The sequence below is a fragment of the Brassica napus genome, chromosome A1, assembly GCF_020379485.1.
Source record: "Brassica napus cultivar Da-Ae chromosome A1, Da-Ae, whole genome shotgun sequence".
NCBI lineage: Eukaryota > Viridiplantae > Streptophyta > Magnoliopsida > Brassicales > Brassicaceae > Brassica > Brassica napus.
The window spans coordinates 27,265,461-27,278,193 of NC_063434.1; the positions used below are offsets into that span (position 1 = coordinate 27,265,461).

General features: G+C 32.1%; 1 protein-coding gene and 1 pseudogene across 8 annotated transcripts; one reads left to right on the forward strand and one right to left on the reverse strand.

Annotated features, from left to right (window-relative positions):
- Positions 1-28: 28 nt before the first annotated feature.
- LOC106377493 lies at positions 29-1,929 on the reverse strand (annotated as a pseudogene).
- A 7,075-nt stretch (positions 1,930-9,004) lies between these two features.
- BNAA01G30200D lies at positions 9,005-11,897 on the forward strand. Of its 8 annotated transcripts, XM_013817741.3 has the most exons (10): positions 9,073-9,512; positions 9,824-10,086; positions 10,151-10,251; positions 10,339-10,435; positions 10,512-10,593; positions 10,680-10,797; positions 10,876-11,033; positions 11,132-11,246; positions 11,325-11,507; positions 11,582-11,897. In XM_013817741.3, the coding sequence occupies exons 4-9, from the start codon at positions 10,411-10,413 to the stop codon at positions 11,415-11,417; spliced, it is 591 nt and encodes a 196-aa protein (XP_013673195.1). In that variant the 5' UTR covers positions 9,073-9,512; positions 9,824-10,086; positions 10,151-10,251; positions 10,339-10,410; the 3' UTR covers positions 11,418-11,507; positions 11,582-11,897. The 8 variants fall into 8 exon arrangements, with proteins under 8 accessions (XP_048603645.1, XP_013673194.1, XP_013673195.1 ...); XM_048747688.1 differs by having other exon boundaries at positions 9,005-9,512; positions 10,151-10,435; positions 11,572-11,897; XM_013817740.3 differs by having other exon boundaries at positions 9,005-9,512; positions 10,151-10,435.
- The last annotated feature ends 836 nt before the right edge of the window (positions 11,898-12,733 follow it).

Genomic DNA, 12,733 nt, shown 5'->3' on the forward strand with positions numbered 1-12,733 from the left:
TGTACATTGCTGTGTATAAGCTATGGAAAGCTGTGTGAATGACTCTTATTATTTGTAAATTTTACATTGTATAGCATGTTCTGTGATACTCTCATCTTTGCACAAAGAAGCATGTTCATATGGTTCTTGATAAATACAAGATTTGAATTCATTTCATTTGAAGATAAGACTGAAAATATTTCTAACTAATTGGCTAAAATACATACATTTCGTTGCTGTGACTACAAACATGTCCAAGATCTCTAGTATTGTTGGACCATCTTAGCCACCAAAATCCATCAAACCACCCTCACGTCCAAAGCAATGCCTTGGACGAACCAAAATGAAAACTCCAACGCCTTCCTTCCTTCTTGGGCATGATTCACTCATGGAGAAAGAAACTTCTTACAAACTGTTTTGCCTTTTCTTTTTCTAGAGCAGACATACAGTATCATCATCCTCAGCTTCGAGGTGGTGCCTGATCTTCAAAAGGAAGTGGAACCGACATTGCATTCCCATAGAAATCTTCCAAGTTATAGAACGTTCTTTGCGGAGGTAAGAATAAATGGATCACCACATCTCCTGAACGCACACAACCAAAACATAAACTCTCACGCATTCGCCTTTACATCTTCATTACCAAACGCAAGTAAGAAAGAAACTAACCAAAATCCAACAACGTCCACGCGTTTGGCTTTACATCTCCATTAGCAACCTTCCCGTACTTCTTCTCAGCCATGTCTCTCATCCTCGACCTGCATCCAACGGCTCATGATATGAGAAAGACTGTTTATAGTGATATCAGTGTGAGAGAGAGTCTTAAATAGAGATATATACCCGATTGCATCGATTTGAGGTCGTGAAAACGCAGTGGCTATGATGAAAAAACGAGTCCAGTAGACGAGAGGCTTCACGAAGAGGACCTTAATGTCTCCAGCTTTCACCTCACTCGCAACTTTAGCCATTTCAACAGCAACTGCAAAGAGTGGATTCTCAGTTAGTTAATAAACCAATGAGTTGGAGAATAAAGGCTTTTGGCTTATTACATGCTAAACTCTCTGCGTCGTCATCTACCTCAGCTGTTGGAGACTTTAAATCGTCGCTCTTGTAAACAACCTTCCCGTATTTGTTGAACAAGTCGTCGAACATCTCGTCACTATCTTCACTTACATTCTACACATTACAGAGTCAAACAAACTCAACACAACTCAACTAAAAAAAAAAGTGCAACTAAAAAAGGAACCCATCACTTGTACCAATCCTAAACGTCTTAAAAGGTTGAAACTTTGAACCCAAACAAACATAAAGTTCCAATCTTTAACAGAATCTCTCTACTTTCAAACCGAAACAGTGTAACTAAAAGGAAGCCATCACTTGTAGCAATCCTAAACGTCTTAAAGGTTGAAACTTTGAACCCAAACAACCATAAAGTTCCAATCTTTAACTGAATTTCTCTACTTTCAAACCGATACAGTGTAACTAAAACGAACCCATCACTTGTAGCAATCATAAAAGTCTTAAAGGTTGAAACTTGGAAACCAAGAAACCATAAAGTTCCAATCTTTAACTGAATCTATCTACTTTCAAACCGACCCAGGAAACTACTTCCTACAACAAAACACAACTAGAGAGGAAACTGCGAGGAACAGAGAAGTGGTCAGAGTTTGAACGTACCGAGAGGAAGCCATCTTCAGCTTCTATTCCCACAGCAAAGCTCTTCGAGTTCGTTAGAGCTTTGTCTCTGGATTGTCGCCAAGAGCAAGTATATGGTGCCGATAGATCTCCATTGCTGAGGCAAAACATGGAAGAACTCTCTCTCTGCGTGTTTGAGAGGATAAAGATGGTAAACGAAAATCTCCGGAAAGCAGAGCTCCGGCGACGTTGAGACCGGTTGAAGTCGCCATTTTATCGCTCGTTGGGAGAGAGTTTCGAAACCTCTCGTCGCTGTTTAGAAGCAGATAAGATATAATTAGAGAAAAAGACTAATAGCACCAAACCAAATTTTTGTTCCCAAAGTAGCCATTCAAAGTCACAAAAATAGGTTTCATTAAATAGGTAAATATACACTTATACCCCTTGGGTTAATTAATCCAAACTTTAGGGTTTAGAGTTAAGGGGGTGGAGTTTTGGAATTAGGGTTTAAAATATTATAAAAAATAAATACTAAAATAAAAAATAAATTTTTTTAAAACAGTTTCAAATATTATTTTTAAACTATAAAAAGAAAATTTGAAAAAAAAAATTCAAAAAAATTCAAAAAAAATTTTTTTAAAAAAAATTATAAAAATTTCGAATCTGAAAACATATAATCTGAAACTATAAATTTTTTTTTTATTTTTTTTTATTTTTTTATTATTTTTATTTTTATATTTTTTATTTATTTTTATTTGTTTATTTAATTTAAACCAAGGATATTAGGGACATTTTACCCTTTAATGAATGTCATTTTTGTGACTTTCTCCTTCTAGTGCTATTTTTGAGACATAAACTTCAAAAGGTGCTATTATTGACAATTGCCCATATAATTATCCTTTAATTTTTTACTTTTGTAATTAATCGTATATTTTGTTATATTATTTTATTTTACAAAAAAAAATAATTAAATCGATTAAATAATAATTTTAAACTGTTTGACAAAAAAAACAGTTTTAAAGTGTTATTAATCAATACTATTAAAAGAAAAAAAATTTAAATAAATCTATTTAAAAAGTTGTTTGAACATTTTTTTTGTCCTTCTTATATATTATATGTTATCTCTATTTAATCTCACTTTATTATTAGCAAAATAAATATTATTAATTGGTTTTTGGGCGTTTAACTTAAAAAAGATAATTTAACTGATACAACTCATTGAGAAAAGTAAATTATAAATCCAATTAACTTTTGTTACAGAAAAAAAATTAACCAAATTAACTTTAGACCATTTTTTTACAAAATCCCAAATTATGAAGACCATTTTATACATAAATACATATAAATGTAACATTATTTAAATTGTATGGATTTCTAATAATAAAATGTCTGTCACAAACTGATTTAAAAAAAAAAAAAATAATTGATAATAGTTTGATAGAAAATTAAAAAAGGAAAAAAAAATAATACTTGCTTCACTATTTTGGTAGATTGATAATTAATATATTTATAAATAAACTTAAAAATATTTGTTGAAAGAAATTTCTTATACAAGTCAAATATATATTAATATATCAAAAATTTATAAAATAAAAAACAAATTATACTTTTCTCTGTGGGTTAATAACGGTCTTTTAAATTTTCAGATATTTTTACTATATTTATTACTGTCCCACTATATATGAGTTACTAGATCTTACGGTTCGACCACAAGTCTGATTCGGATATGAAAACTCAATGAAAACATTGTACCGGACTGAAATAATAATAATAGAACAGCTTTTAAATATTTTTGATATTTAATAATAAACATAAATTCATTTAATATTTGAGTTTACGGTCACCAAAAAAATATATGCGTTTCTTAACCGCGGGTCAAAATCTAGTTAATGTTATAAACCATTACCCGCTAACGCATTTTTGAACATTTAATTGAATAGTAATTCTCGTTTTAAGGTCAATTTCATTATAGTTTTACATAGGTGAGAATGTATACAAAAAAAATCGTGTTACGTTTTTCTGTGGATGAATGTTTGTAAAACTGTAAGGTTGTGTCATGGGCTTGTTTACTTATTTACAGTGTAAGATTCCTCAGTATTCTTACAAACATTATTTTTTTACACAACCTTACGTTTGTAAGAAAACTGAGGAATTTTTTACACAACCTTACGTTTGTAAAAGTACTGAGGAATGAACATTTAAAATACTGAGGAATGTTACATTTTCTAAAGAAAAAAAAATAGAGTATGCATGTTTGTAAAAAAAAATAATGTTTGTAAAACTGTAAGGTTGTGTCATGGGCTTGTTTACTTATTTACAGTGTAAGACTTTAGTTGGGCCTAAGTTCAAATGAGCTTGTTTCGAAGAACCATATCAGCTCATGAACAGTCCGAAACTTATAAATTCAGGCTTTGTTATTTTAGTTATTTTACAAATATAAACAAATCAAGCTACCTTCATTAGTTTGGATTAAAGGCTGGCTTGTTGAGATATGGAATTATTGAAAAGATAAGATTTTTTTCACTTCTAGCGATTATCTTTACTTTCATGTTTTTTTTTTACATTTTTTTGGCCGTGGAACCAAGTGTAGAAGTTTTTTTTTTTTTTGTGTATAACCTTTTGTAACCTCAACTTTCATTTTGTAAAATGAAATTTACATTCTTAGCAAAAAAGAAAAGACAAGATAAGATTTGAAAATGGGATGGACCACTAAAAGCATACTTACTAGAGTTCCCAAATTGGCATAAATCATTAATCATCATCATATATGCATACACACAAAAAATGTCGCAGTCTATGATGCGTACATAACGCAGAGTGCCAAAAAACCTCAAATGTCACAATCTAACATAGGTCATAATCCCACGGAATCAATCGATATAATTTATGTGAGCTACTACTATATATGCTAGACAGACACACACATGTCTCTGCCTGCATATATCAATAAATTGATAATAATTATATATGGAGCAAACAAGTTTGGTTGGGGAAGTGTGATGAATTCGACAAGTTAGTGTAATTATAGAGGAAGAGAAGAGAGGGACAATCCAAAATAATACAAACGCACATCTACCTTCCTGTCAACGTTTCTATTATTATTAGGGATCTCACCTTTCTTTTTGTACCATTTATTTAATGATGCATTATTCTGACAATTCATTTTTTTTGTTATATCACATCTATTCATACTAAACATATATTTTTTCAAAATTATTTGACATACCAAATCCATGGAGAAATGTGGTGCAATGGAATTGGAGAATAAGAAGAACCATTCATTTTCTGCCGAAATTTAATGTTAAATTTATCTAGGAATTTTAATTTATTTTTATAACATGGATTCATTTTGTATGTGTTCAGAAAAGAAAAGAGAAAGACATATCAATTTCACTCGTTTCTGTCATTATGTTTAGTGGGTGGGTGGGGTGATGATTCCCTTATCTTCACTCAGAAAATTTATTATTTTCATCAGCATCATATGTTAATCAATCTTGGCAGCTAATTAGCACGCTAATTAATTAATTTAAACATGACAAGTTTAGTCAAATTTTGATTCATATCTAACATGGAAAAGTGAGATTAGTTGTGGCACCCGATTCCAAAATGAAACGTTAACGTGGGGATAGGTCATCAAGATTAGGTGATGAAACCATGAGTGATAATAGAGGGCTGATCTATTCCTTTATTTTATTACATGATTGTCATTATATATACCAGTCCTCGATAATTACGGCTCGTCTCGATCTACAATTGCCTTGGATCCACGTAACGTGTGTAAAAACATGAAAATTCATACATCTTTGCTGTTCTACTCAATTATCACTTTATCAGATAGGTTAGGTGGGTCCACATGGGTGCATGAAATCGAGTGCAACGGTCAATAAAAATCGTGGAATATATAATTGTTGCGAGGAGTGGAAATTAAGGTCCTAGTGTAGTGTGTTTCCAATACAAGTAAGATGTTGACAATGGGCTCGATTCACCTATATATCCACCTCCCTTCTTCACCAAAATACCCCACTAATATAACTTAATATATCAGCTTGCTTTTAATTTCTACAACCATATATTTTGACAAAAAAACGTCAAATATATAATGTGGTGGTGGTTGTCAAGTAGATGTTTGAGATATGTAATAGCGGAAACCTATAATCTTGATAACTGAATCCATTTTACTTGTTGTGAAGATAACAAAATATTTGTTGATGGGAGTAATAAGAAAGCGGAAACACTATTATTGAGGTTTATGGTTTATAATGACACATTGCTTTACTTTTTCCAATACATGTGATGCCATCTCGAGCCGTATCCAATTCCTTGCTCAACCAACTTTCCCGATGCATTGCTTTCACGTATTTTGTGTTTATCGATATCTACTAAATACGTGCCAAACACATAGTATTACATATATTGGACGTGCATATTGTTTACTTTTATATATTGACAAGTACATAACTTTTAGAACTCTATGTATGGCATAGATGATGGCGTGATGTCTATCGAGAATATATGACAGAAGACCTTATGAATACTACAAAATATATTATGCATATAGGGATGCTGAAAACGAGATTCCTTTGGAGAAAAGAACAATAAAGTTTGTTCCATATACAAATTTAGATGTGCGATTATGCGTTGGTGTGACATTGAGATTCTCATTATGGTGAAGGGTTGAGATGATGTGTGGAAAATAATAGATCAACAACTCTTTTAAATTCAACTAAAGAAAAAGAACTACGTTTATGAGTCATGCCTTTGCCCTCAAAAGCAGGCACGCCAAAACCACTTACCTACATATATTATTTTCTTCTATAAAATTTATATTCTTGCGAATCTAGATTAATTTTTAGTACTATTTGACTGGTGATATTTATTTAATGATTTACTCACTGCACATCTAGTAAAATAAAGCAATTGAATCATCATAGTCATACGTTGAAATATTCAAACAAGTTACTTTCTATATTTTTTTTTTCACTATATGTACATCAATCCTCTCAACAATTAATTATTTAGGGTTTTAAAAGAAATAAACTTGAACCTTACCTAAACAAAAAAATGAGATGATGACACCATTATAATTTATAAACCAAACTAGTTCAAATGTGAGACTTATTCAGTTGATCTTCTTTTATCATCCGATATGTATGCAGATTTTATAGTTTAATCCCATGTGAACGCGACTCTTTAGATAAGTAATACTTCCTCTGTTTTTAATTATAAGTAGTTTTACTTAATAGTACAAATATTTAGAAAGTTGTTATCTAAAAAAATATATCATTTAATCAATTAATTTAACCAATTATAAAAAGTTTAACATTATTTCATTGGTCACACAATATTCAATAAATGAAAAAGTGCATTGAAATATGTAAATTATTTATATTGTGAAACAAATTTTTTTTTGCTAAAACTACCTACATTTAGAAACCGAGGGAGTATATTCAAGAACGAGCCTCGACTTTTGTTATTAGGCAACCTGCACCTTCAGTATTTTCTTAATATTGAGCTGTCAGTGATAAAAAAAATAGTTGTACGATGTCAGATTGGCCCAAACAATAATAAAATGTATGATACGACTAAATGTAATATAGTGGTAAAGATAATGTTCTGAAAAGCAGATGATGCAAAAGGCATGCCCATCTTAATGCGGTTGCTATGCTAACCTCGTGATTCTATGCCTCTCTTCATGCTCTAGCAATTAGCATTCCCAAGGCAACTTAATTTATGTGCCGGTGGCTTTATGTGAATTGAATGAGTTTGCAAACAAAAATAACTTACTTTATACGCTGTAGTACTTAATTGGAGATTAGTTTATTTGGTGACTGTTACTGAATACATTTGATCGGCATAAAAATAAGGAGTCCACCCGCAATAACAAAAAAAATAAGATGTGAATTCATAGAAATGAAGAAAACAAATAGAAGGTGTGAACTCACGGTAAAGTTAACCATATGGTTTACATCTTGCATGCATCTATATAGTCCAGATTGACTATATATTTGATCATAGATGTTCATGGACGCAATATAGCTTAATTAAATGCAAATATAAGCATGCACGATATTAGACTAAATACACATAATGCTAATAAAAAACAAAAGGTTCAACTACTAAATAAAACGTAATCTGACCTAGTTAAATAATTAAACTATATGAGAGACGATAATGTTGAGAATTAAGAAAACAGTTGACATGCGATGCAAGCATTCCTAATTACTCCCTCTGTTTTTTAAAGATGGATGTTCTAGGAAAATATTTTGTTTCAAAAAGATGTATTTTTCATGTTTTCAAAGCATATTTTGTCAACTAATAATAAAGAATTGTGTGTTTCAAAAATATTAATTACATTTCTTTTAATCCTATTGGTTTAAAAATATAAGAAATATAAAGTTACAAAAAACTATGCATTAATAACTAAGTTTTAATATGGTTTCTTAATAAGTGTGAAAATACTAGAACATTCATCTTTAAAAAACAGAGGGAGTATAAATTAGTGTATGTTACGTATTTTCATTAGTATAATTTTATATCTTACTCTCTCCCTTCCTAAAAGATATATGTTCTGGAAAAAAAATTGTTTCAAAAAGATACATTTTTTACTTTTTCGATGTATAATTTTATGAATAAATGTAAGTTTCAAAAAAAATTAATAGTGTTTATTAAATTTCTATTGACTAAAAGTTATGAAAAATTGTTATTCACAAAAAACAATGCATATTTAATAAGTTTTTTTAATATATGTGAAAAATCTATAATATGTATATTTTAAAAATAGAGAGAGTACTATTATTGTATCATTTTAAAATGAACGACTTTCATTTCAGCGAATAATTATGCTTAGAAGGATAAACTTGAATATATCAATCAGATTAATATAAAAAATGAAATGATATAACCCAAACCATTTTTAGAGGATATATTTTTTTTTGCAACTGAGAAGATATGTCTAAATCGGGGCTTCTAGCTCTAATGGTAAAGGAGTTACAGCTGTGAGTACCGTCACCTGGGTTCGAATCCTGGCCATTGAAAAATTAACATTTCGGTATCGACGGAGACAGAAGACCAACACGTGGCAACACGTGATTAACCATAGTTTACGAAATGAGTTAGAGCATGATTAACCATGGTTTATTAAATTCATGATTTAATTTTTTATATATTTTTTGACTAAAAAATAGTTTTTATATTTTTTTATATAAGAAACGGTTCTTATTTTTTTTAATTAAAATCTAAAAAAGTTAAAAACAATCTTTTAACCAAAGTTCAAAATTTCAGTTAAAAGACTGAGATTAATCATAGTATTCGAACTTTTAATAAAAATCAATCAAAATATCTCCTAGGGATGGTGAGTATAAATCCATACCAAGAATAAGAAACCAAATAGTTTTCCTCTTAATGTGCAATGACACAAGTCGTAACATGGAAGAGATAATGGTGACACGTGGCATTATTCTAGCTTAACATATCTAACCTATACTAAAAGGGTTATATGAGCATCAGAGAAGCTATCCACGTCATCAATTAAATCAGCCAATCAGGAGATTTGATTTTGACATGTCAAACAAATGCTTACTCTACGTTTTACTAACTCGGGCCACTTCGACTAAGATTAAAAACAATTTCAAGTTGCCCATTTTATGAAAAGCCCACAATCCTTTCACCGCTAGATTGTTCGTCGCAGTCGAGCTACAACTCTTTGCACGCACCCTCAACGTTCAAGAACAAATATGTCGATTAGGTTTTCTAAATCGATCTTACATCTCTATCCTCGGAGTAACGCAACGTTTCGATTAACCCGTTTATCATCTTAAAACCCTCCATTACTCTCTCCTACACGATCTATATTCAATGTGATTTCTGGATCTGCAAGTCGGTGGAGGTTCAACTATAAAAAGGTATGTTTTTCTCCTTCAATAATCATCCTCTCACTCTTCGAAGCTAACCAGTAAACAAATTCTGTGAAATATGGCTAACGTTTCGGTCTTCCTCTCCGATTCTGTTTTAGAAGTTTTGTTCATAGTCATAGTAATTTTTCCGGTATAATTCTTTAGACGTTTCTGCTGTGTTGAATCGGCAGTGCAAATTAGTTTTCATTTTTAAAGTTTTTGTTAATCATATTTACAGTTTTTTTTTTCATTTCTTACGTTTTCCAGTCAGCCATTTTGCAAATTTTGATGATTATTGCTTCTCTTCCATGTATGTTCAGGCAACCATGATGCCGGCCACCGTGAATCTCAACCGGCTTGCGACTCACAAGCCTCATCTGAAAGCGGGTGCGGTTTGTTCCCTAACCGGGTTTAATGTTACTTGATGTAACCAAAATTGGATTCTTCCCTGCTAATCTGTTTTAGCGACTCAACTTGTTTCAATTTGGTTACTGAACCGGCTGTTCCACTACCTCTTGATTCTGTCCGGTTCCGTAATCACAGTGAAATGGTCGGCCTTGCCAACACAACACTCATCTCCCAGGTAATGCTTCTTTTATCTGTTCTTCAAATTACCGGTTTAGATATGTAATAATCTCTTCCGACAGATCTTATTGGTGAAATAACTGCTGTCAAGAGTAATGTCATGGATCCTCCTCATGAGTCATGACAAGAGTCGTGTTATGGCGACCATAAAATGGACAACTAAGTTATTTTAATTTAGTAATCTGCTTCTTTGTATAAATCAATTTTTTTTTAAAAAAATGCTCACCATTCTATTTCCCCATGTTATCAGTGCCATTTCTGTGACTTTGAGCCTCTTTGACTCTCAAGCTAGACACCATGCGAGTTGGTCCAAGTGTTAACCATGGTCAACCCCAAGATGGTGGGAGGTAATCAACCAAACTGAATCCTATATGACAGCCGTTAAATTATTGTCAGAACATTTACCCCCTACTCATCATGCAGGTGGCCTGTTTTTGAATGCTACCTCCGGCACACACATATACTTTGACAAGGCAACAACTGCAGGGGAGAGTTTATTCTACAGGTAACTTCTTGAGAGTTGTTAGCTTTATGCATTCATTTTCTGTGAGATTCCAAATGTATATCGCTAAGCATAACAACTTTATGCAGGTTGGTCGCACAAGACACTGGGCTTACACCAGCGGCTCCACTGCAAAGAGGATATGCCAAGGTGGAATACCTGAGCATAGCAGAGCTCACTGATTTTTTCTTAACTGCTCCATCGCAGGTATGTCTACCAGGTTTAAAATGTTTAGTAACCTCATCAACAGCTTCTGTGCGTAATTCTGGTTCTCCAACAATGAAGGAAATTGATTTTATCTGTACCGGAAGAGTGACCGGAATCAAGATGGACAAGGGGTGGTGCTATGTTTCCTGTTCACACTGTGCTAAGAAACTTCAGCTCACTGTCGCATCTTTCACATGTCTGTCTTGCAACAATACTAATGCAGTCAGTGTCCTTCGGTATGTACTAATTATCAGCAGCTTATTAATGTATATTGAACTTCCTGTCATGACACAAAGCCATCTTCCTGATTTGATGCATGTTATGTGTCCGCTAGATACCGTGTGGAGGTGTCCGTCGCAGATGAAACCGGTGAAGCTCTGTTTGTTTGTATCGATGGGGTGATGACAAAATTGCACAACATGAGAGCCTATGAAGCTGGTCATCTTTTGGTAAGTCTTTTATCAACTGTCGTTCATTTATTTTGTGCTTTCAACTTATTCATACAGTTGCAACCATTGTTAACTCAGGCTGGTGATGGTGTAAACCCGGAGAAAACTCAGGCACCTCCCTTTGTCACAGACATGGAACTGTGGAAGGTAATACCTACACATTCTAGGTGAGGGTGAGCTCATACAATTTCACAGCGAATCATCCATCTCACGCATCCTCAATGAGCGTTAACGTGAACCACAACCTGCTTCGTTGATGATGTAAGTTTTATACATTTACCAGTAACGTCACTCCTCTGTATGAAGATGTATATAACTTTCTCAGTTTTGATTAGAGAGACGACGATGACAATGGAGATGACAACTCCGGTGCCATCTCAGTGGCTGCTAAGGTGAAAGCTGGTGGTAGTAGCCAGGCTGAAGGAGCATCTGACAAGGTGAAGAAAGCACGGAAGACATAAGTGAAGAGGAATGGAGTTCAAGTCGCCGTTGGAGTTCAAGTCGCTGTTTTACCGCTTTCTATAATGCTTAAGTTATTTTCTAGGTTTTTTCTCTTTTTTGAGTTTGCTTTATGAACAAGTTTGACTTTTGCTCTTGCTATTTTCTATTGATATCTAGAATATCAATTATCAATCTATTTCATTTCGGATATTTATATTGCGTACTTTTTTCTACTATGGAACTTATATGTCACTATAAAACATACAATGTATGTGTGTTGTAGGAAGCCTGAACTTGACGTATCAGCATGTCTTACTTTAAACTACAGATCTTTGTAGATTGACCTAAGTTTCTTAAAGGGTCAGTCTGATTGTTAAAATTATGAATCATAAATTCTTCAAGTACACACTTACATGATTACTTTCGCCTAAACGTCATTTGCACTTACAATGTTAATGGTGAGAAATAGATTAAAACAAGATTTTTCGTAAATAATTGGTCTCTTGGACCATGGATTTCTCAGTATTAATTAATATTATTTTACATTGTAAAAGTCCTAGGCTGTATTAAAATTCGTTCAGCTTATTGTCAAAGTCAAAGTAGAACTACAATATATTACAATAAACAGATGTAGTTTTTTTTTTACGATAATTTAAGCAAGAGATGTCTTTGTCTTAAAAGCGAACAATTAAAATAAAAAGTTAGCAATTCAAATTAAACTAAACTAATGTAATTAAATATTACTATATAAAAGGGACTAAAATATAAATGAGACTAAATTCAAGACTTTTGAGACTATCCACCTCAGCCAAAATATTATTTATCCAAAAAGCATTAGAAATAGACATCATTTAGAAGATAATTAACTAACATACGACTTTTGATATTTCTAAAAATTTCAAATTTGTAACTGCTAATTTATTAATAGAATCATATATCTATATTGAATTATGTTCTATTTTTAATTGTTAGACTTCAAGAGTAAATAAATTATTAATTTATAATATTTATAGTTTATAACTTTATATTGTAGTTATAAATAAAGA